Source organism: Rhinoraja longicauda, chromosome 21, assembly GCF_053455715.1.
Source record: "Rhinoraja longicauda isolate Sanriku21f chromosome 21, sRhiLon1.1, whole genome shotgun sequence".
Lineage (NCBI taxonomy): Eukaryota > Metazoa > Chordata > Chondrichthyes > Rajiformes > Arhynchobatidae > Rhinoraja > Rhinoraja longicauda.
The window spans coordinates 4,978,635-5,004,387 of record NC_135973.1 but is presented as its reverse complement, the minus strand read 5'-3'; the positions used below and the strand labels follow the sequence as shown (position 1 = coordinate 5,004,387).

Genomic DNA, 25,753 nt, shown 5'->3' with positions numbered 1-25,753 from the left:
AGGCAAAACACTACTCTTCCCCCTCTCCCGATTCTTCCTTTGTCTAACATTCCTTCCACTGTTCTCCTTTTCCTTTGTCTTGCAAAGGAAAAATCATCAGATTTTGAAGGATGTGCTGGCTCTGGAGAGGGTCCAGAGAAAGTTTACAAGAATGATCCCAGGAATGAGTAGGTTAACGTATGATGAGCGTTTGTCGGCACTGGGCCTGTACTCGCTGGAGTTTAGAAGAATGAGGAGGGAACTCATTGAAACATACAGAACAGTGAAAGGCTTGGATAGAGTGGATGTGGAGAGGATGTTTCCACTAGTGGGAGAGTCTAGGACTAGAGGTCATAGCCTCAGTATTAAAGGACATTCTTTTAGGAAGAAGATGAGGAGAAATTCCTTTAGTCAGAGGGTGGTGAATGTGTGGAATTCTTTGCAACAGAAGGCTGTGGACGTTGTCGGTGGATATTTTTAAGGCCGAGATAAATAGATTCTTGATTAGTACGGGTGTCAGAGGTTATGGGGAGAAGGCAGGAGAATGGGGTTGGGAGGGAGAGATAGATCAGCCATGATTGAATGGCAGAGTAGACTTGATGGGCCGAATGGCCTAATTCTACTCCTTATGACCAGATTGATTCTGGCTTGGGATGATAATCACATCATGAGAGGTTCTGTGAACCAAACCTATATTCGATTGAGATTAGGAAAATGAAAGGTGATCTCAAAGGAACAGAAAAATAAATTCCTAAGAAGTTTGAAAGGTTGGATGCCGGGTGTATGTTTCCTTTGAGTCAAGAGACGAGAATGGGGACCATTCTCAGAATAATCGATCTTTCATTCAGGATCGGTGAGGAGAAACAACTTAATTCAGAGAGCTGTTAGGCTCCCGACGTTACTACTCCAGAGGACAATGAATGTCCTGTTGTGGAGCAAATTTGGCTCAGCAATCCATAGTTCTTAGATACTCAGAGAACCATAGGTTACAGAGACAGTGGGAGTCGGAACAGTGGGAGTTGAGATGGACGATCAGCCATGATCCTTATGAATGTTTCAGCAGCCGTGAAGAGTCAATTGTCCTGATTCATTCTGTCCTTTCTTTTTAGAGTATTTCCGGTCATTTGACAATGGAAAATGAACTATAACAAATGTTCCTCCCAACATACTACTTCTCAGATGTTAGTAGTCCGTATTAGTTGAACCAATACTGCCAATTTTTAAAGTTAAAATTAGCCCCTGTAAAGATTATTTTATATCATCAGAACTTGAAACGCGAATAACATTTCATCTTCTGCTTCAATAATGAACAAATGCAGGAAAATAACTGCAGATGCTGGTTTAAATCGAAGGTAGACACAAAATGCTGGAGTAACTCAGCGAGTCAGGCAGCATCTCAGGAGAGAAGGAATGGGTGGCGTTTCGGGTCGACCCGAAACGCCACCCATTCCTTCTCTCCTGAGATGCTGCCTGACCCACTGAGTTACTCCAGCATTTTGTGTCTACCTTAATAATCAACAATGTTAGTAGATTGCTAATTTTTGGTGATCTGCATTGCAAAGTGTCTCCATTGTAAGACTCTACCTCAAAGATTTCAAAGCCAGCGATGTCCAGCACTCCTATGAAGTATTGGCGCTGCAACTTGGTGTCCAAGGTCTTGTTGATTCTGACCACCATCCATTTGAACATTTTGTCATAAACAGACTTGGCCAACGCGCCGATCGCATTGTAGCACTGAAAGAAGACACAAATGAAAACAAGTTCATCAAACTCACCCTTGTATTGACTGCAGAGGCAAGATCTATTCTTACTGTGTGGGAAAACATTTTAACACGCAGCAAGATTGGTCCCTGAGTTTGAGATAGATCGAGATGACAGTGGAAGCCTGGCCTTATTAGTTTGGTTTTTAGTTTAGAGATATAGCGCGGAAGCTGGCTCTTTGGCCCACCGAGTCCACGCCGGCCAGCGATTCCTGTGACCGCCACTATCCCACACACTGGGGACAGTTTACAATTTTCCCAAAGCCAATTAACCGATAAACCTGTCCACCTTTGGAGTGTGGGAGGAAACCGGAGCACCCGGAGAAACCATACACAGGTCACAGGGAGACCGTACAAACTCCATACAGACAGCACCCGTAGTCAGGATCGAACCCGGGTCTCTGGCGCTGTACGGCAGCAACTCTACCGCTGCGCCACCGTCATTTGTACAAAACAAAAGCATAATTCTGCCTGGTGTTGGTAGTGCTGGTGGCATTCAAAATCCCCGTGGAAAGTGCTTCCAAAATTGAAAAGTGAGGCAACAGAAGACCACCAGTGACGACGTGAGGGAATGCTCTTTTATCAAAGGGAGCATGATCAAAAAAGACAGTCAAATCCTTTGGAGAGGGAGAAGGTGAAAGCTGGCAATTAAACCAACCAAATCCAAATGTTAGTGGACTGATAATATATCAGGGTTTTTTTTCTGGTGGATGGAATTTTTTAAACAATAGAAATGTAATAGCCTTATAAGGTGAGAGGGGGCAAAGTTTAAAGGGGGTGTGCAAGGCAGGTTTTTACGCAGAGTGTCGTGACTGCCTGGAACAGGCTGCCAGGTTATGGTGGCAGTGATGGTAGCATTAAAGAGGAGATAGTAGCATTTAAGACACTTTTGGATATGCATATGGATATGCAGAGAATGAGTGATATGGATTTTATGCAGTAAGATAAGAATTGGTGTTGGTCTCATATTCGGTCCAAATGTTGTGGGTTGAAAGGCCTGGTCCTGTGCTGTACTGTTCTGTGTTCAATGGTCTATTTATTACATTGGAATGAGGTTGGATGCCCATGCTCACCTGGTCCACATTCTGGCTCTTCTGCACAAACTCATTGCCAACCTTCACCCTGGGCCTGGTGATGCCCTTTTGCAAATCTCCTGCATTGATGGACATCAAGTGGGCGACTTTGTCAGCCACTAGATACAGAGGACAGAGAAGGTAGAGAAGTTGAATGAACCTGCTGAATCTCTTCTGGCATTTTCTGGTTCATTATCACAAAACATTAATGCGTTGCACAATGAAATGTCAGTATTTTATACCTCCTCTTCATAAGTTCATAAGGGATAGAGGTAGAATTAGGCCATTTGGCCCATCGAGTCTACTCTGCAATTCAATCATGGCTCATCTATCTCTCCCTCCTTAACCCCATTCTCCTGCCATCTTCCCACAACCTCTGACACCCATACAAATCAAGAATCTATCTATCTCGGCCTTAAATATATCCACTGACTTGGCCTCCACAGCCTTCTGTGGCAAAGAATTCCACCAATTCACCGCCCTCTGACTAAAGAAATTTCTCCTCATCTTCTTCCTAAAAAAAGTTCTTTAAATCTGAGGCTATGACCGCTCGTACTGGACTCTCCCACTAATGGAAACATCCTCTCCACATCCACTCTGTCCAAGCCTCTTCTAGAGTCAGAGTCATGGAGTCACCCAGCACACAGGCCCTTCGACCCATCCAGACCAAAATGCCCATCTACGCTATCCGTTCATTGTGATCATGGCCAATCATCCACAATCAGTAACCCGTGCCTGCCTTCTCCCCATATCCCTTGATTCCACTAGCCCCCAGAGCTCTATCTACCTCTTTTAAATTCATCCAGTGAATTGGCTTCCACTGCCTTCTGTGGCAGAGAATTCCACAAATTCACATCTCTCTGGGCGAAAATGTTTTCTCTCACTTCAGTTTTAAATGGCCTCCCCCTTATTCTTAGACTGTGTGGCCCCTGGTTCTGGACTCCCCCAACATTGGGAACATTTTTCCTGCAGCTAGCTTGTCCAGTCCTTCCATAATTTTATACGTCTCTATAAGATCCCCTCACATCCTTCTAAACTCCAGTGAACACAAGCCCAGTCTTTCCATTCTTTCCTCATACGACAGTCCCGCCATCCCGGGGGTTAACCTCGTGAACCTACGCTGCATTGCTTCAATAGCAAGGACGTCCTCCCTCAAATTAGGAGACCAAAACTGCACACAATACTCCGGATAAACCTAACTTCTTGTATCTACCTCTTTGGTCGTACCTTGATCGGACTATCCTTGATCGGTCTTCGCCGGTTTACCTTGCACTAAACGTTATTCCCTTATCATGTATCTATGCCCAGTAATTGGCTCGATTATAATCATGCATTATCTTTCCGCTGACTGGTTAGCACGCAACAAAAAACTTTCCACCGTACCCCCTCGACACACATGACAACAAATTAAACTGAACTGACTGGTGAGACAACTGCTCGACCACCTGCGCCACTGTGCTGCATTACTGTTCAGATGTTTCTCCACATAGTACTGTTCAGTATTTTCCAGTGAGTCACTTTCCCCACTTTTCTACCTTGTGCTTCTTTCAATTCATATGATTGGAGATATTCCATTGAATGATGGGGAATCTACCTTCAGGAGTGTCAACTTCAGCTTGCTCTTCCCTTGGTTTTTGCTTGAACTTCATGTTACCGAAATGCATAATGGCCCCAGTCAACTTGTAGATGCCAAGTTTCTCTTCAGCAGTGAACCCCAAGACATCAAAGGCAACCTGGTGATCAAACATCACAGACTTGTCATTGAGCACGGAAACAGGCCCGTTCATGCCAAGCAAGAATGCCAACCGAGAACCAACCAACTAAGCTCATCCCATTTACCTGCTTGGCCAAAATCCCTCTCAACCCTTCCTATACCGTCTGCCTATCCAAATGCCTTATAAATGCTGTTGTTCATAACTGTCCCGCTAGGTTACGCCAGCATTTGATGTCTATCTTCCACATGCTCTAAATGGTCATCTCGGAGTAGGGGTGCCAACTATCTCACTCCCAAATATGGGACAAGGTGATGTCTCTGCCCCATGCCCCACGTGACTTCACCCAGCCAGCGGCCACGTGCTCCCGCTCCACCAACAGTGGCCGCTAGGGCCGGGAGGCGGGTTGCTAGGCAACCTCCGTCAGGCGGCACCCGGGCCTCCGGATCTAGACTGTGCGGAGCTAAAATACCAGAAACCTAGACTGTCGGGACCTACAGCGTTGGGGTCTATGGTGTCGGGGCCCACAGTGTCGGGGCCCACAGTGTCGGGCCCGTCTATGGTGTCGGGGCCCACAGTGTCGGGGCCTGCAGAGTCCGGGCCGACTGTGCCCCCAGGGCCTAATACGGGACAAGGGCTGTCCCGTAAGGGGGAAACCAATTTAGCCCAAAATACCAGGATGTCCCGGCTAATACGGGACAGTTGGCAACCCTATCTCAGAGTCAAGTGGCAACTCAGGTCTGGAGATGGGTGCCAGAGGTTATGAGGAGAAGGCAGGAGAATGGGGTTAAGAGGAAAAGGTAGATAAGCCATGATTGAATGGCGGAGTAGACGATGGGCCAAATGGCCTAATTCTGCTCCTATCACTTATGATCTTATGATCTAATAACTTTCCTCTCTTCCACCCCCACCCCCACACCTACAATCAGTCTGAAGAAGGGTCCTGACCCGAAATATCATCTATCCATGTTCTCCAGAGTTGCTTGCTGATCCGCTGAGTTACTCCAGCACTTTGTGTCCTTTTGCTTCTGCAGTTCCTTGTTTCTGCAGGCTGATAAAGCTCTTCTTCACCCTCCAATCTCCCATCCAAGTATATTTCCCAGTTTATAACAATTACTTCCACCGAGACGTGTTGCCAATTCACAGTTGCAGTGCATTCATTTTAAGGAGCAGAAATAAGCCAGGTCTACTCCACCATTCATTCGTGCCTGGCATCTTTTCTTCTCAACGGCATTTTTCTGCCTTCTCCACATAACCCCTGAGTCCTTTACTAATCAAGAATCTGTTAATCTGTGCCTTAATAATGCCCAACGATGGCCTCCACAGCCATCTGTGGCAATTAATTCCACAGATTCACCATCCTCTGGCTAAAGAAATTCCTCCTCATCTTTAGCTTGGTTTAGTTTAGAGATACAGTACGGAAACAGGCCCTTCGGCCCACAGAGGCTGTGCCGACCAGCGATTCCCGCACAGTAACACCATACTGCACACACTTGGAACAATTTACAATTTTACCAAGCTAATTAACCTACATACCTGTACGTCCTAGGAGTGTGGGAGGAAACCGGAGCTCCCAGACAAAAACCCACGCAGGTCACAGGGAGGACGTACAAACTCCGTACAGACAGCACCCGCAGTCAAGATCAAACCCGGGTCTCTGGCGCTGTAAGGCAGCAACTCTACCGCTGCGCCACCGTGCCGCCCCAACTCCTCTCTAAAGCTACGTCCTTTTATTCCGATGAGATGGCTCTCCCACTAGTGGAAACATCCTAGCCACTCTATCCACTCTAACCAGGCCCTTCACTATTGGGTAAAGTTTCAAGGGACTAAGTGTTAAATGTTAAAATACTTACATCAGTGAGACCCAACTCCTCTCCATCATCCATGTTCTCCACATTAACGACACCCTGACACACCCAGAAGTATTGGTTGGGGTCAGCCTGCAACAACAGTGCCTCTGTTTGGGAAAATAACAACAACAGAGTTTTAGGCTTGTATACACTGGAATTTAGAAGGATGAGAGGAGATCTTATCGAAACATATAAGATTATTAAAGGGTTGGACACGTTAGAGGCAGGAAACATGTTCCCAAATGTTGGGGGAGTCCAGAACAAGGGGCCACAGTTTAAGAATAAGGGGTAGGCCATTTAGAACGGAGATGAGGAAAAACCTTTTCAGTTGTAAATCTGTGGAATTCACTGCCTCAGAAGGCAGTGGAGGCCAATTCTCTGAATGCATTCAAGAGAGAGCTAGATAGAGCTCTTAAGGATAGCGGAGTCAGGGGGTATGGGGAGAAGGCAGGAACGGGGTACTGATTGAGAATGATCAGCCATGATCACATTGAATGGTGGTGCTGGCTCGAAGGGCCGAATGGCCTCCTCCTGCACCTATTGTCTATTGTCTATTGAATACTTCAACAAAAAACATTGGAGTAACTCAACGGATCAGGCAACGGATCACAACTCTCTGACTGAAAAAGTTTCTCCTCATCTCCGTTCTAAATGGCCTACCCCTTATTCTTAAACTGTGGCCCCTTGTTCTGGACTCCCCCAACATTGGGAACATGTTTCCTGCCTCTAACGTGTCCAACCCCTTAACAATCTTATACGTTTCGATAAGATCCCCTTTCATCCTTCTAAATTCCAGTGTATACAAGCCTAGCTGCTCCAGTCTTTCAACATACGACAGTCCCGCCATTCCGGGAATTAACCTAGTAAACCTGCGCTGCACGCATTCAAGTTGATTTTTGATGAAATTTAATAAGTAGCGCACAAAACCTGCACTTTGTGGCAGAAGGTCAAGACCAATTCATTTAAACTTCAGTCACACTGTCAATTGTGTCATTTATGTCAACATTTCCCATCTTGGTTTGGAACAATTTTGAGGCCAACTGCAGTCTATTTTAATTTGTCTCTAAGTATATTCGTGTTGTAGGAGGCATGAGAGAACACACTTCCCTCCCTGCGATATCTTAATCACTGTCTACTCTGCCAATCCCATGTATTCTTGTCACAACAGATGGGCTACATGATGCAGAGAATGATCAGACTCGCTAGATTTTACACCAAAGATAAAATTAGATCGTCTTTTAGCCAAGACTTTTTCCGCTCATATTATCTCATCCATTTCAAGTTTTCTTTATGATTATCTCATCCTTGCGTTGTTTTTTTTTGCTCTCTGATCAAAGTGATGAACAAGAGCTCAATTGGAAGGAGACAATTTGCTCCGTCAGTTCTGTATGTACAGGAGTACACCAACAACAAGGTTGGGTGAATTGAGGTGGATATGGTTTTTCACCTTGACTTGCTTAGTTTAGCTTAGAGATACAGCGCGGAAACAAGCCCTTTGGCCCACCGAGTCCACGCTGACCAGCGATCCCCGCACATTAAAACTATCCTACACGGACTCGGGACAATTTACATTTGTGCCAAGCCAATGAACCTACAAACCTGTACGTCTTTGGAGTGTGGGAGGAGACCGAAGATCTTGGCGAAAACCCACGTAGGCCACGGGGAGAACGTACAAACTCCGTACAGACGGCACCCGCCGTCAGGATCGAACCCGGGTCTCTGGCGCTGTAAGGCAGCAACTCTACCCCTGTGCCACTGCTATTTGCATTCCTGTCTACTCGCACACATCTGGCCCAGCAAAGTAGGGGCCACACAGTGGTACAGATGGTAGAGCTGCTGCCTCGCAGCGCCAGAGACCCGAGTTCGAGTCTGACCTCGGGCGCTCTCCGTGTGGAGTTTACACGTTCTCCCTTTGACCGAGTGGAGTTCTCTCCGGGTGCTCCGGTTTCCTCCCAAAGACATACTGGTCCGCAGGTCAATTGGCCTCTGCAAATTGTTCCCCAATGTGTAGGGGGCGGTTGAGAAAGTGGGACAGCATAGAACTACTGTAGTGTGAACGGGTGAGCGATGGTCGGCATGAACTTGATGGGCCGAAGGGCCTGTTTCCATGCTGAACCTTTCAATCAATTCAATCAATAAATTGGCAATGATGCTGAGCGGAGTAGTTGTGTGATCACCATGATTCATATTTGATAGCTGCGCTGGGCTCCCTTTATGGACTGAGGATAGTTTCTTCCCAGTGCTTTGTGAGTTAATGATGCTTGTTAACTACCAACCACTTACCGATTATGCTTGGGATCTTTCCAGACAAGAGCTGATAGAAGATGTGGTAGCCTCTCTCAGCTGATTGTTGCGAGATCACACGCGACTTTTCAAGCAAATCTGAATGAACAGACACATTGCAAACGTGTGAATCAAACTCTCCAGTGTTCAAATTGTTCAGTTCAGCTTATTGTCACAAAATCATGAAATGGCAGAAATCTCAAACGGCTAACGTTCTTTAAATAACAAATGCAGCTTTAAAAAATATATGTATGAATAAATACATATGCTTACAGCTCTCAATATCAGCACCCGAGAGTTTGCCAGTCGGACCAAAGTGAATGCGAATGAATTTTCCCTTGAGAGGATGAGAGAGTGAAATTAGACGGTATTTTGCTACGAGTTACCATTAATATTCAACTTCAGTCCTAAATATATGTGCGCACACTTGCACGCTCGCTTACACACGCATGCACGCACGCACACACAACATAACGCTCCTTACTCCCTTCAGGATGGAACTCAACACTAATTTTCTCGAGTTCTAATGAAAGATGTTGGGTTTGTTTTTACACAGAAGGTGGTGAGCAATTGGAACCTGCAGCCAGTGGTGGTGGTGGAGTCAAATATGCCAGTAATATGATTGTGTCATATGATAGTAACCATAATATGATTTTGAATAGGGATATGGATTATGTGTGGACAGTGGTCTTAGCATCATGTACGGCACAGGCACTGTTCACAAGTTCACATTCACAGGTTATAGGAGTAGAATTAGGCCATTCGGCCCATCGAGTCTACTCTGCCATTCAATCACGGCTGAACTCTGCCTCCTAATCCCATTTTACTGCCTTCTCCCCATAACCCCTGACACCCGTTCTAATCAAGAATTTGTCTGTCTCTGCCTTAAAAATATCCACTGACTTGGCCTCCACAGCCCTCTGTGGCAATGAGTTCCACAGATTAACTACCCTCTGACTAAAGAAGTTCCTCCTCACCTCCTTTCTAAAAGAGCGCCCATTAATTCTCAGGCTGTGACCTCTGGTCCTAGACTCTCCCACCAGTGGAAACATCCTTTCCACATCCACTCTATCGATGCCTTTCATTATTCTGTAAGTAATGATTGTGGGCCGAAGGGCCTGTTGCTGAGCTGTGCCGTTCTATGTTCTATGTTCTGTGAAAGATCATGGACCTGAATTTTAACTCTCTCTCCACACCGGCTGCCTGTCCCAGAGAGTATTTCCAGCACCTTCTATTTGTATGTCAAGTCAAACACACTTGCTTAGGGTCAGATGTTTATTTCCAGTTTATTCTTATTTGACACTGAACGTTACCAAGGTCGACACAAAATGCTGGAGTAACTCAGCAGGTCAGGCAGCATCTCTGGAGAGAAGGAATGGGTGATGCTTCGGGTCAAGAGCCTTCTTCAGACGTCACCCATTCCTTCTCTCCAGAGATGCTGCCTGTCCCGCTGAGTTACTCCAGCACTCTGTGTCTATCTTCGGTGTAAACCAGCGTCTGCAGTTTCTTCCTAAACGCACCTTCAGCCCTCTGAGTCCACGCTGACCATTGATCGCCCGTTCACACTAGTTCTATGTTATCCCACTTTCACACCCGCTCCTTGCACACTCGGGGCAATTTACAGAAGCCAATAAAACCCGCCGTCTTTGGGATGTGGGAGGAAGCCAGTGTGCCCAGAGGAAACCCACAAGGTCACAGGGAGAATGTGCAAACTCCATACAAACAGCACCTGAGGTCAGAATCAAAACTGTGTCTCTGGCGCGGTGAGGCAGCGGCTCTACCCGCCTCGCCACTGTGCCTCCCATTTAACCTTTGGACCCCACAACAGGACCCCACTACTGGCCACATCTTCCCATCCCCTCCCCTTTCTGCGTTCCGCAGAGACCGTTCCCTCCGTAACTCCCTGGTCCACTCGTCCCTTCCGACCCAAACCACCCCATCCCCGGGCACTTTCCCCTGCAACCGCAGGAGATGCAACACCTGCCCCTTTACCTCCCCCCTCGACTCCATCCAAGGACCCAAACAGTCTTTCCAGGTGAGACAGAGGTTCACCTGCACCTCCTCCAACCTCATCTATTGCATCCACTGCTCTAGATGTCAACTTCTTTACATCGGCGAAACCAAACGCAGGCTCGGCGATCGTTTCGCTCAACACCTTCGCTCAGTCCGCCTTAACCAACCTGATCTCCCGGTGGCTGAGCACTTCAACTCCCCCTCCCACTCCCAGTCTGACCTTTCTGTCATGGGCCTCCTCCAGTGCCATAGTGAGGCCCACCGGAAATTGGAGGAACAGCACCTCATATTTCGCTTGGGCAGCTTACAGCCCAGCGGTATGAACATTGACTTCTCCAACTTTAGATAGTTCCTCTGTCCCTCTCTTCCCCCCCCCCCCCTTTCCCAGTTTTCCCTCTATCTCCCTGTCTCCACCTATATCCTTCCTTTGTCCTGCCCCCCTGACATCAGTCTGAAGAAGAGTCTCGACCCGAAACGTCACCCATTCCTTCTCTCCTGAGATGCTGCCTGACCTGCTGAGTTACTCCAGCATTTTGTGAATGAATTTAACCTATGGAAGTTGTTCATATAATTGGAAAGCAACTCCAGTCCGATTCCCTACTGACGTGTTGGAGATGAGACAATAGAGGCGGAAATCACGGAAGGCAAAGAGCAAACAAAGACTTACAAAGCGCGAGGAGTTGTTGTTTCTGGTGGTCTTGGCGTTGCCAAAAGCTTCTAGCACAGGGTTGGCCTGGATGACTTGATCTTCCAGGGAGCCCTTTATAAATAAAGAAGCAGAAAAGAAAAAGTGAAATGTCTGGTAACAGTTCAACACATTTTAGAAACATAGAAACATAGAAAATTGGTGCAGGAGTCGGCCATTCAACACTAATGATCATGGCTGATCATCCAGAATCAGTACCCCATCCCTGCTTTCTCCCCATATCCCTTGATTCCATTAGCCCAAACAGCCACATCCAACTCTCCCTTGAATACATCTTGAAATCCTGCATAAATATATCTTTTTAAAGAGTAAACTCACTTCAGGAGTAACAAAATTAAGGATATAACATTAAACCCTCAGATACATTAAAACCTACAGTGGTAAATAATGACCAACAGTTCCAAATTTACTTCGCAAAATGTTTGAATTAAGAAATTATTTGTATGTAATACTAGTTATATAATGCACAAAATGCCGGAGTAACTCAGCAGGACAGGCAGCATCTCTGGAGAGAAGGAATGGGTGACATTTCGGCTTGAGACCCTTCTTCAGACTGCAGACCCAGTCTGAAGAAGGGTCTTGACCTAAAACGTCACCCATTCCTTCTCTCCAGAGATGCTGCCTGACCCGCTGAGTTACTCCAGCATTTTGTGTCTATCTATGGTGTAAACCAGCTTCTGCAGTTTCTTCTTACACAGTTATATAATGTAACTGGTGTGACATAAACTATGTTTATCATACATAGAAACATAGAAAATAGGTGCAGGAGGAGGCCATGTGGCCCTTCGATCCAGCACCGCCATTCATTGTGATCATGGCTGATCATCCACAATCAGTAACCTGTGCCTGCCTTCTCCCCATATCCCTTGATTCCGCTAGCCCCTAGAGCTCTATCTAACTTTCTTTTAAATTCATCCAGTGAATTGGTGTCCACTGCCCTCTGTGGCAGAGAATTCCACTAATTCGCAACTAGCCCCTAGAGCTTTATCTAACTCTCTTTTAAATTCAGTCATACATCTGACTGAGCTGTGATAAAAGCTGCAAAGGTCATAATTAGATTGGTTCATATAAACAATGAACCAAAGTTTAGCTTAGTTTTGGTTTAGTTTCTTACTATCATGTGTACCGAGATAGAGAGAAAAGCTTTTTTGTTGCGTGCTATCGAGTCAGACTATACGTGATTACAATCAAGCCGTCAGAGTGTACAGATACAGGATAAAGTCAATAACATTTAGTGCAAGATAAAGTCCAGTAAAGTTCGATTAAATTCCAATTAAAGATAGTTCGAAGGTCTCCAAAGAGGTAGCTGGTAGCCCAGGACTGCTCTCTAGCTGGCGATAGGATGGTTCAGTCACCTGATAACAGCTGGGAAGAAACTGTCCCTGAATCTGGAGGTGTGCATTTTCACACTTCTGTACCTCTTGCCTGATGGGAGTGGGGAAAAGAGGGAGTGACAATAGACAATAGACAATAAGTGCAGGAGGAGGCCATTCGGCCCTTCGAGCCAGCACTGCCATTCAATGTGATCATGGCTGATCATTCTCAATCAATACCCCGTTCCTGCCTTCTCCCCATACCCCCTGACTCCGCTATCCTTAAGAGCTCTATCTAGCTCTCTCTTGAATGCATTCAGAGAATTTGCCTCCACTGCCTTCTGAGGCAGAGAATTCCATAGATTCACAACTCTCTGACTGAAAAAGTTCTTCCTCATCTCAGTTCTAAATGGCCTACCCCTTATTCTTAAACTGTGGCCCCTTGTTCTGGTGACCGGGGTGACTCTGGTCCTTGATTATGCTGCTGGCCTTGCCGAGGCAGCATGAAGTATAAATGGAGCCCATGGAAGGTAGGTTGGATTGCATGATGGACTGGGCTATGTCTCCTGTTTTAGCAAAACTTTCTTGATTTTGTTTTATAGACGTTGTCTAATAATGCTGAAGATATACTTTCTAAACAACCTTCTCAAGGTCCCAGTCCATTCAAAGAATGTGACCTATAAGCCCTAGTTGTCACTTTTCCTGCATCACCTTTATAATTATTGTACTGAGTAGATATTGTTTTTTTCTCATCACTTCGCACTTCTTCACCCTAGTTCCAATCCTACCTTCTCTTCACCACCGACTGGCTTACAGCCACCCATGTTGGCAAAATACTGGATAACCTTCTTGGTATTTTCAGTCTTTCCAGCACCAGATTCTCCTCTGTGTGGGAAAAAAAAGTCATATTTAGATGCTCATTGATTTCTCAAGTCGAATTGCAAATATTCTTTTCACTTTCACTACCTGAAAATCTGCATTCCTTGAAATGCTGAAACTTTGGGTATTTTTAAAGACAGGATAATTGGATTGGGAGGAAAAAATAGATCAGCCATGATCGAATGGAGGAGCAGACTCGATGGACCAAATTGAATCACTTCAGCTCCTGTGTCTCTAAACCAATGTCAAGTACTCTGAGCAGCAAGCACAATGTTCCTACAAGGATGTGGCACAAGAGCAAACAAGGGGACTGATGAATCTTCTGTTCCCTTTACTTCAAAGACATCAGTTTAGGTTTAGTTTAGAGCTGCAGCATCTCTTTGGGCCACTGAGTCCACGCTGCCCAATGTTCACAATGTTGACGTGTCCAAACTAGTTCTATGTAATCCACTCCCCACACCCTTGGGATAGTTTTTCAAGGCCAATGAACCTACATACCCACATGTCCTTGTGTCACAGGAAGAAACCTGATCACCCAGAACAAACCCACGTGGTCACAGGGGAAACATGCACATCCGTTCAGACAGCATCCGTAGTGAGGATGGAACCCGGGTCTCCAGGCACTGTAAGGCAGCAACTCTACCCCCTGCTCCTTCATCCATAGTTGTTCATGGTGACCCCCTCGGTCTTGTGCGATTCTTAGCTTATTTTTGCTTACTGTACTAACAAACCCGTATCATTTTATACCAGTACTAATGTATTTCTTCAATCATTTAATTCACATTTTATATTTGTTTTATTTACGTTTCCAGCAATCCATGGTGCTTGAGAGACATGGGAGGGGTATAATTAGTGGGTTAGAGTTGAATTATTATTATTAGTGACCTCTGTTGGTCTGGCAAAACGGATAATCCACCAAGGCCCTGGAACAAAGGGTGCCGGAATATTGATGGTGGACCTGTACTTGCTATTCAGTCTTACCCCTAGTGGTGGCACTGTAGTTCCACTTAACACAAGCTAGCATCAGTCGTCAGGGTAACATGCACTGATGGCTGACGATAATCTGACCAAATCACATCCATCATTTCCTTCCTTGGTATTGATTCATTATGTTTCCCCTTATTCTTATGCTAAGCACACGAATATATCTCTAATATATCTAGGTGTAAGAAAATAACTGCAGATGCTGGTACAAATCGAAGGTATTTATTCACAAAATGCTGGAGTAACTCAGCAGGTCAGGCAGCATCTCAGGAGAGAAGGAATGGGTGACGTTTCGGGTCGAGACCCTTCTTCAGACTGATATATCCAAACTCAGTGCAAGAAGAGCCATAAACCTCTGCTTGCTGGTACTTACGGGCACATTAACTGACTGTTGTGAAGGAAGTCCAGATGGGAAAACACAAAGATGTGGAAAAAACACGCAGTGCTGGAGGAACTCAGCGGGTCGGGCAGCATCCGTGGAAGGAATGGACAGACAATGTTTCGGGTCGTAAAGGACACAAAGTGCTGGAGTAACTCAGCGGGTCAGGCATCATCTCTGAAGAATATGGATATGTGACGTTTTGGGTGGGGAACCTTCCTCAGACTGATTGTAAGGCTAGGAGGGGGAGGCATGACAAGGGGCAGCAGGTGACAGGGGGACTCAGGCAAAGGGGGCTTTTTAATAGGCAGGTGGTTGTAACACAGGCCAGAGAATAACACAGAAGGTGTGAGACAAAAGGATTGGAGAGTTGCAAATTGTGAAACCACCCAAATTGCTCATCCAGCCTATAAGAAAATAACTGCAGATGCTGGTACCAATCGAAGGTTTTTATTCACAAACTCAGCAGGTCAGGCAGCATCTCGGGAGAGAAGGAATGGGTGACGTTTTGGGTCGAGACCCTTCTTCAGACTTTCTCATCCATCCTGCCTGACCTGCTGAGTGTTTCCGGCATCTTATGATTTTATTTCATATTTCTGGCATCTTGATATTTCAGCATGGGTTCATGGCTGGGAATCTAACAAATGTTAGTAAGGGTTGGGCTTTCACTGAAGGATTATCCAGGATGGAAGCAATTAACATCGCCTATCCATGTTCTCCAGAGATGCTGCCTGACCTGCAGAGTTGCTCCAGCACTTCGAGTCCATTTGTGTATTAACCAGCATCAGCAGTTTGTTCCTTGTTTCTACTAGAGTCATAGAGTGATACAGTGTGGAAACAGGCCCTTCGGCCCAACTTACCCACACCGGCCAACATGTCCCAGCTACACTAGTCCCACCTGCCAGCATTTGGTCCATATCCCTCCAAACCTGTCCTATCCATGTACCTGTCTAACTACTTCTTTAATGTTGGGATACTATCTGCCTTAACTACCTCCTCTGGCAACTTGTGTGAAATAGTTACCACTCTGATTCCTATTAAATCTTTTCCCCTTCACTTTTCCCCAATGTCCTCTGGTCCTCAATTCACCTACTCCGGGCAAAAGACTCTGTACATCTACCCGATCTATTCCTCTCAAGATCTTATACACATCTATAAGATCACCAGCTCATCCTCCTTGTGCTCCAAGGAATAGAGGCCCAGCCTACTCAACCTCTGCCTATAGCTCAGACCCTCTAGTCCTGGCAACATCCTCGTAAATCTTCTCTGTACCCTTTCCAGCTTGACAACATCTTTCCTATAACACGGTGCCCAGAACTGAACACTATGCTCTCAATGTGGCCTCACCAACGTCTTATACAACTGCAACATGACCTCCCAACTTCTATACTCAGTTCTCTAAGATTTAAACCAGTTTGTCTAGATTCGTTTTACGGGTCCTTTGTTGGCTTTTTAAAAATAATTTGTTGTAGATCAGACTTGTGTTTAAAAAAATAGATTTATATAAACAGGAACTTACGTGATCAACATTGACTGATTTTCACGCTCTGCAAAAAAAAGGCAAAGAAACATTAGTGAAAGGCATCATTTCTGTCTCTTCCATTATGAAAGTTAATACCAATACTAAAAGGTTACAGCATTAAATCGGTAATGGCGTGTTTTTTTCTGCACATAACATTGGCATCACCTTGGTACCATTCTCAAACAACCCATGAATTGCAGGCTGCAAAATTATTGCAATTTCGTACACAGGTCAAAATGCTGCTAATATCAAAATGTTTCAGGGGTGTAGGAATCTACGTTTGATATTCTTCTCTGCAGTTCCAACATTCTCAAAGCATCAGCAAGTAAGGCTCCATTTCTGCTGACTTGATAGTAACAGTCTTGATAGTAACTCCCCTTTTACTTATAAACACTCATCACCCTCAGCTGTCTTTCCCAGCTTTCATAATCTTTCCCAACTACAATCAGTCTGAAGAAGAGTCCCGACCCGGAACATCTGTTATCCATTCCCTCCACAGTTGCTGCCTGATCTGCTGAGTTGCTGTGTTTTCCTGCACATTCTGATCCCCACTTTGCGACCAGGAGGTGTAAAAGGATCACTAGGGGGCCGATGTCATTGAGAGATGAGGAGAAGGACATACTGGCAAAGAAGAATAGAGATCAAATGAGAGAAGCTATGGGGTGGCATGGTGGCACAGAGGTAGAGTGCTGCCTTACAGCGCCAGAGTCCCGGGTTCGATCCTGACCACGGGCGCTTGTCTGTACGGAGTTTGTACGTTCTCCCTGGGACCTGCGTGGGTTTTCCCCGGAATCTCTGGTTTCCTCCCACACTCCAAAGACGTGCAGGTTTGTAGGTTAAATTGGCTTGGTATAATTGTAAATTGTCCCTTGTGTGTGTAGGATAGTGGTAATGTGCAGGGATCGCTGGTCGGCGCGGACTCGGTGGACCGAAGGACCTGTTTCTGCGCTGTATCTCTAAATTAAACTAAACTATGGCAGACTTTGTGCTCAGAGAACGTACTGGGGAGGACCAAAAGAGAGGCTGAAAGAGAGAGAGTAAATGTGGCAATGGTTTGGTGGAACTGGCTCGTGTAAACACTGAAATCCTCCCGAAGTCAACAGTATGTACTACTCAAAGAGTACCCAGATTCCATCTGCTACCAAAACCCTATTTACTCTTGATTCCAACTTGCATACAAGTAAAATGTGACATTATCACCCTCGGCCAGAAGGGAAATAATTTGTGTGCAAATCACATCGTGTACACTGCACTGTTGGAGGTATCTGGTTTGATTTCACCCACAACATATGCAGACAACTCCCCTCCAACCAGTGCATTTTACAAAAGGAACAACTCAATTTTTCTAATCAAAAAGCTGGTAATAGTTTTAAATTAAGATTGATTTCATTCAGCCGGTAAACACTCCGGTTTCTAAGTGGACCGGTCAGCCTGTTTGCCGCCCTCTGTTGTTTAAACAGACTTTGTTTGCTGAGTAAATGGATGGTTTGCTGTACATCCTGCCATAACATCTGTGCTGCCTCTAATTCCTGCTGTAAATGGAGCTTCTGTCGAACGTCTGCCAGCCCTTTCCATAAAAATATGGAACTTAGTTGATTAAAATAGCCAATCGATAATAAAAAATAAGCAGGGTAGCCGAAACGTCACCGATTCCTTCTCTCCAGAGATGCTGCCTGACCCGCTGAGTTACTCCAGCATTTTGTGTCTATCCTCGGTGTAAACCAGTATCTACAGTTCCTTCCTACACATAAAATAAGCAGGGACAGTTTCTTCCCAGCTGTAATCAGGCAACTGAACCATCCTATCAGCGACCAGAAAGCGATCCACAGCTACTCTCTACCCTCAAACTATCTTTAATCGGACTTTATCGTGCACTAAATGTTCTTCACTTTACCTTGTATCTGTACACGGTGGATGGCTTGATTGTAATCATGGTAAGCACGCAACAAAAGCTTTTCACTATAAACTAAACTAAGTATAGTCTTGTCTTCATCATAGTCTTTCAACTGAAGATAGACACACAAAAGCTGGAGTAACTCAGTGGGACAGGCAGCATCTCTGGAGAGAAGGAATGGGTGATGTTTCAGGTCAAGACCCTTCTTCAGATTAGCTGACTAGTCAGCATGCAATGAAAGCTTTTCACTGTACCTTGGTATATGTGACAATAAACTAAACTGAACTAAACTAATTAAGAAGGTTTATTGATCAAAGCGACCTTTCAATATTTGATGCAGAAATCTTCTCGGTACTGAATTCAGAACTTTGGGTCCGATCGATCAGTTCCTTACCCATGAGCATGTCATGATATGCGTTGTCAGAGATTGAGAAAAGATGAGGAGGCATCTCATTGCGTTTCCTGCCCTTGTACATATTCGCCACTCTGGTGCCGTAGATGGGAAGCCATTTGTAGGGGTTCACAGTGACACAGAACAGCCCAGAATATGTCTGCAAACATCAAAAACAGGTGGAATGGAATGAGAACGTGCTTCCCTTTAAAGCAACACCTTTGCTTCATTGATTTCACAAAGTCTTTAGTAAATATCCACAACTGACCCAAAGCTACAATAACAGAACAAGGATTGACAGAACATGGAACTTATCATGACTTCAGAACACTTCTCAGACAATGAAAGGCCTTTGAAATTGTTCCTGTTGTAAATTCAGCCCAGAATTAGACACAAAACACTCCCAAAGGAAAAACCTTTTCAGTCAGAGAGTTGTGAATCTGTGGAATTCTCTGCCTCAGAAGGCAGTGGAGGCCAATTCTCTGAATGCATTCAAGAGAGAGCTAGATAGAGCTCTTAAGGATAGGGGAGTCAGGGGGTATGGGGAGAAGGCAGGAACGGGGTACTGATTGAGAATGATCAGTCATGATCACATTGAATGGCTCGAAGGGCCGAATGGCCTCCTCCTGCACCTATTGTCTATTGTAAAGGCACCAATGAAATAATTCATAAGTTCATGAGTTACAGGAGCAGAATTGGGCCATTCGGCCCATCAAGTCTACTCCGCCATTCAATCATGGCTGATCTATCTTCCCCCCCCCTCTCAACCTCATTCTCCTGCCTTCTCCCCTTAACCCCTGACACTCTTAAAATCCTTGTTTTCTTTATTTTTTAAATCACAAGGTCTCGGTTTAATGTCTCATCGGAAATTCAGCATCTCCAACAATAGGGCATGGCTATAAGTTCAACAGTTCAACAGAGCTTTATTTGTCATTCGGTACCAAGGTACCGAACAAAATTACATAGCAGTCATACACAAAAAAGAACACAAGACACATGACCCCAACACAAACGTCCATCACAGTGACTCCAAACACCCCCTCACTGTGATGGAGGCAACAAAACTTCCACTCTCTTCCCCACGCCCACGGACAGACAGCTCGTCCCCGACCGACCCGCACAGTCCCCGCGGCCGAGCCGCACCGGACGCTGAAACGTCCCGCGGCCGATAAGGGGGGATAGTCAACATCTAAAGGCGGTGTGTGGGCTAGTTTGTCTTTCACTCCGGCTGGAATGCACAGCTCGGTGAAGCAGATACGACAGAGGTGTTTTTAAGGCTTTGAGATAGGCACATGGATATGTAGGGAACGGAGGGATATGCATCACGTGCAGGCGGATGAGATTGCTTTAGCTTGGCATTATGTTTGACACATTGAGGGCCAATGCAGAAGGAAGGCATCTCTTATGTTCCATGTACCGCCCCGCACATTAACCAGAACGTTGTACTCATGTTCTGCAGCAGAAATTGAATCCACAAGCTTCTCATTCACAGTTGAGTGTACCACCCCATGAACCATGGAGACGCGAGTAACCGCAGATGCTGGTTTACAACAAAAAAAAGACTCAAAGTGCTGGAGTAACTCACAGCACAGGTCAGGCAGCAGGCTGAAGAACATGGATAGGTGATGTTTTGGGTCGGGACCCTTCTTCAATCTGATTGTAGCGATCGGGGGGGGGGGGGGTGAAGAAACAAGAAGAAAGGTGGGCAGGACAAAGCGTGGCAGGTCATCATTTCTATTGAGATCTCTGTCCCTTCACATTGCTTTCTCACAAACAAACACAGATAAACAGGATAGACACAAAATGCTGGGGTAACTCAGCGGGACAGGCAGCATCTCTGGAGAGAAGGAATGGTTGACATTTCAGATTGAGAACCTTCTTGTGGAGGTGAAGAAGGATGAGAGGAGATCTTATCGAAACGTATAAGATTATTAATGGGCTGGACACGTTAGAGGCAGGAAACATGTTCCCAATGTTGGGGGAGTCCAGAACAAGGGGCCACCGTTTAAGAATAAGGGGTAGGCCATTTAAAACTGAGATGAGGAAAAACATTTTCAGTCAGAGAGTTGTGAATCTGTGGAATTCTCTGCCTCAGAAGGCAGTGGAGGCCAATTCTCTGAATGCATTCAAGAGAGAGCTAGATAGAGCTCTTAAGGATAGCAGAGTCAGGGGGTATGGGGAGAAGGCAGGAAAGGGGTACTGATTGAGAATGATCAGCCATGATCACATTGAATGGCTGTGCTGGCTCGAAGGGCCGAATGGCCTCATCCTGCACCTATTGTCTATTGTCTATTGTTTATAAGAAGGGTCTTGACCTGAAACGTCAGTCAGTCCTTCTCTCCAGGGATGCTGCCTATCCCGCTGAGGTACTCCAGCTTTTTAAGTCTATTTTCGATATAAACCAGCCTCTGCAGTTCCTTCCCACACAGATAGAAAGGAGCAGGTGAAGATGAGTGTGAGACTTACATAGATTCGCATGTTGACATAGCGATCTCGGAGATTCACCAGGACGCTGGCCTCATTCAGAAAGGTCAGGTTGGCCATGTCTGTGGCTTGAATAAACTTAGGTGGATTCATTTGTTGAACAAGATCCTTCTTCAAAGTCACAGTCTGAAACATAAATCAAAACGTGGTCAGAATTAATAGCTACGATGTTACTGTAGAAGAGTATTTTTTTTATTTTTTTTATTTATTTATTTTTTTTGAAAAGCATATGTACAAATAGAAATAAGAAAAAACACATTTGTTACAAAGTTCTTACATAGCTTCAATTTTTAAATTTTTGAAGAGAGAAAGTAAAAATAAAAATAAAAAACTATAAACTTGGGGAGAGAGAATAAGAGGGTTAATAAAAATAAAAAAAAGGATCTAACAATAAAAATTAAAGGGAGTAGATCCGGGAGACAATAACCACAGTTGTACATCCAACCCCTAACTCAAGTTTCAACTTTTAATTTAAATTTTTTTATTTTAATCCTGTGCCAAACCCATTTACTTTTCTAAAAATTCAATAAATGGAGACCATATTTTTAAAAATAACTCAGGTTTGTCGATTAAGGCAAACCTTATTTTTTCCAAATGCAGGGTCTCTGTCATTTCCGTAGTCCACATTTTAATTGTGGGGGTTATTGGTTTTTTCCAAAATTTAAGTATTAATTTTTTCGCAGTTATTAGACTGTAATCAAGAAAATGTACCTGACTTACTGTAAAATTTGTAGTATGTTCTGATAATCCTAATATAATTAATTTTGGGTCCATATCTAATTTTTTATTAATAACTTTAGAAACTATTTTTAAAATCTCCAACCAGAAGTTTTGCATTTTTATACAAGTTACGAAAATATGAGTTAAATTAGCTTCTTGAAATTGACATTTATCACAAATAGGAGAGATACTAGGAAAAATCCTATTTAATTTCGTCTTCGAATAATGTAATCTATGTATTATTTTAAATTGTATTAAGGAATGTCTAGTATTCAATGAACATTGATGTATATGTTGTAAGCTTTCATCCCATATATCTTGCATTATAAATTGATTCAATTCGTCCTCCCATGCTCGTCTATAAGATTCTGATGACGGAATGTCAGTGTCAAGGAGAGTATTGTAAATAAAGGATATTAATTTATTTGAATTATAATATCGATTCAGGCATACATCAAGTGTTTCTGGACCTCTAAACTTATATTCTTGCATGTGTGATTTTACATAATCTCTAAGTTGTAAATATCTAAAATAATTATTAACATGTAATCCGTACTTCTGCTATAACTCCTGAAACGAAAGAAAAGTTCCCTTATGATAAAGATCTCCCACCCTTTTGATTCCATAACTTTTCCATTGAGCAAAGCCTCTATCTAAGACAGACGGTTTAAAAGAAGGATTATTCGCAATAGGAAGGAAAACAGATAATTTACTCAATTTTAACGTAAGCTTTAATTGTTTCCAGGTACGGATAACACTATGTATAATGGGATTACCTCCATATGTTTTTTTATTTAAATTTATTGGAGCTAAGAGGATCGCACCAATATCGAATGGTAAACATTCCTCTTTCTCCATCTTTAACCAATCCGGTTGTTGATCAGAATCATCCAACCAGCAGGTTATATTTTTAATATTAACCGCCCAATAATAAAATAAAAAGTTAGGTAAAGCAATTCCTCCATTAATTTTAGACTTACATAAGTGTCTTTTATTTATTCTATGAGTCTTGTAGTCCCAAATAAAATTAGTGACAATTGAATCAATTTAAAAAAAAAACTTTTTTGGAAGATAGATCGGAATTGCTTGAAATAAATATAGTAGCTGTGGAAGAAAGATCATCTTTATAGCATTACTACGACCAACTAATGATATAGGAAGTGTTTTCCAAAATTGGATATTTCTGTGTAATTTAGCAAGTAAAGGAGGAAAATTTGATTTAAATAAAGAAGTATATTTCCTAGTCACGTAAATTCCAAGATATTTAAACTTTTCATAGGCAATTTTAAAAGGAAATTGTTGAAGTATGGCCGGATTATGCTCCATTATTGGCATAATTTCACTTTTATACCAGTTAATTCTATAACCTGAAAATGAACCAAATTGAGTTATGAGATTTAATAAATTCGGAATGCTAATTTCTGGCTTTGTAATATATATTAATACATCATCCGCATATAAAGAAATTTTATTGGTTGTATGTTTAGTGTTGTAGCCATGAATATCTGAATTTGATCTAATACTCTCAGCAAGTGGTTCTATAATAAGGGCAAATAAAAGTGGTGATAGTGGACATCCTTGTCTACAACCCCTAGCTAAATGAAATTTAGATGACAGCATTTGATTAGTTAATATTCTAGCTGTTGGGGATGTATATAAAAGTTTCACCCATGCACAAAAATTTTCACCTAGTTGAAATTTTTCCATCACTGAGAAAAGATAGGGCCATTCTACTTGATCAAATGCTTTTTCAGCATCTAGCGAGATGATTGCTAAATCTTCATTTAATAGTCTATTTGAATAAATTATATTAAACAAGCGTCTCAAGTTGAAAAATGAATATCGTTTAGCTATAAAGCCTGATTGATCGGGGTGTATCAATTTGTCTATAACTAGACTTAATCTCTGAGCTAAAATTTTCGCTAATATCTTCTGATCAGTATTTAAAAGAGCTATCGCCCTATACGAACCAGGGTCTTCAGAATCCTTATCTTTTTTAGGAATGAGGATTATTGTTGATTCAGTCAGAGTTTGTGGCAATCTCTGTTGTTTAAAGGCGTGACTATATACAGTTTGCAAACGTGGAGAGATCAAACCACTAAATTTTTTATAAAATTCATTATTTAAGCCATCAGGGCCAGGAGTCTTCCCATTTTTCATGGATTTAATAGTCTCTTCAACGTCTTTCATAGTTATTTCTGCGCCCAGTAAATTTCTATCACTCACATTCAAACCAGGAAGATTACATTCCTGCAAAAACTTTTGCATCTGCGCAGAAGTATCTGTTATTTTTGATGAATATAATGACTGATAAAATTGCAAAAATCTCTGATTAATATCCTTAGGTAGTTTAAGCAAATCTCCATTTTCTGATCTAATTTTATGAATTGTAGAATCATCTTCTAATTTACGGAGTTGACGTGCTAGCAATTTCTGTGGTTTATCTCCAAATTCAAAATGTTTTTGTTTAGTATATTGAAAAAGCCTTAAAATATGAGCTGAAAGGATATAATTTAACTCATATTTGAGAACTGCAATTTTATTATGTATTTCAATAGAGGGAGCGATGGCATTTGTTATGTCTAACTGTCTTATCTGACTTTCCAAGTCATTCTGTTCAGCTCGGTTCTTCTTGTTTTGAGACGCTTGAAAAGCAATAATACATCCTCTCACAAACGCTTTAAATGTTTCCCAAAGCAGGGACGCAGATGTTTCAGGAAGGTCATTTGCGTTAAAAAAAATCTCAAATTGCGATTTAAGATAGCTATGATGTTACTGTAGAAGAGTATAACTGATACCAGTCCAGCCAGAGACCCGGGTTAGATTCTGACTATGGGTGCTGTCTGTATGGAGATTGTACCTTCTCCCTGTGACTGCACGGGTTTTCTCCGAGTGATCTATTTTCCTCCCATATTCCAAAGACGTGCAGGTTTGTCGGTTAATTGGTTTCTCTAAATTGCCCCGGGTGTGTAGGATGCCAAACTGGAATAACATAGAACTAGTGCACAGGGATCGCTGGTCGGTACGGACTCGGTGGGCCGAAAGGCCTGTTTCCACGCTGTATCTCTAAACTAAATTAAACTAAATTAGATTATTTTGACATTGTGTTTGGCACCGATATTGTGGGCCGAGTGGCCTGTTCCTGTGCTGTACTCATTCTATTCTATTCTGTTCTCATTAGGTTTCTGTTTCCCCAAATACAAATTGCATTTTAATTTCCACTTACTGTATTCTTGACCGTCCTCACAGTGACTTGCTCATCTTTTTCAGACTGGATCTCTCCTTCAACAAAGCCTTCCTTGTCATCCTTGATCCAGCAGGACCTCTTGATGTCATAGGGCTTCTTCATGATGTCCATTTTCTCCTTGTCAGTTGGAGCCAAGAAAGGCATTGGATCGACATCGTCTCCACATTCTCCCTTGCCTCCCATTTTGGATTCAAATCGTCTGCAGAGTATGCTCGAGAAGAACAAAGATCTCCCTCTGAAGGAGACAGTACAAGAGAAGACAGGGGGAGAGAAAGATCAGATACGTAAGGGATTGTAGAACTCAGAAGCTTTGACCTGACCGTCTGACTACCCACAGCATCTCTTGCAGCCTTCCATCGCCCGGCGCGGCTCGGCCGCGGGGCCTTCCATCGCCCGGCGCGGCTCGGCCGCGGGGCCTTCCATCGCCCGGCGCAGCTCGGCCGCGGGACTTAGCTGCGCACGGTACGGCCGCGGGGCCTTCCATCGCCCGGCTCGGCCGTGGGATGTTTCAGCGCCCGGTGTGGCTCGGCCGCGGGGACTTGGGCGTGGGGAAGAGAACGGAAG

The 25,753-nt window shown here is 43.8% G+C and overlaps 1 protein-coding gene across 1 annotated transcript in view; it reads right to left on the bottom strand.

Annotated features, from left to right (window-relative positions):
- The window catches only part of LOC144603867 (myosin-16-like), a 73,722-nt gene extending 48,365 nt beyond the window's left edge, over window positions 1-25,357 (bottom strand). Inside the window, exons 1-12 of the mRNA XM_078417639.1 lie at window positions 25,169-25,357; window positions 21,205-21,348; window positions 18,742-18,898; window positions 16,451-16,478; window positions 13,478-13,574; window positions 11,338-11,430; window positions 8,931-8,994; window positions 8,658-8,756; window positions 6,378-6,481; window positions 4,407-4,545; window positions 2,813-2,931; window positions 1,564-1,713 (exon numbers count right to left, since the gene is read on the bottom strand). Of these exons, the coding sequence (XP_078273765.1) occupies window positions 1,564-1,713; window positions 2,813-2,931; window positions 4,407-4,545; window positions 6,378-6,481; window positions 8,658-8,756; window positions 8,931-8,994; window positions 11,338-11,430; window positions 13,478-13,574; window positions 16,451-16,478; window positions 18,742-18,898; window positions 21,205-21,348; window positions 25,169-25,333 (1,359 nt within the window). The 5' untranslated portion in view covers window positions 25,334-25,357. The remainder of the gene's footprint in view (window positions 1-1,563; window positions 1,714-2,812; window positions 2,932-4,406; window positions 4,546-6,377; window positions 6,482-8,657; window positions 8,757-8,930; window positions 8,995-11,337; window positions 11,431-13,477; window positions 13,575-16,450; window positions 16,479-18,741; window positions 18,899-21,204; window positions 21,349-25,168) is intronic.
- Window positions 25,358-25,753: the final 396 nt, after the last annotated feature.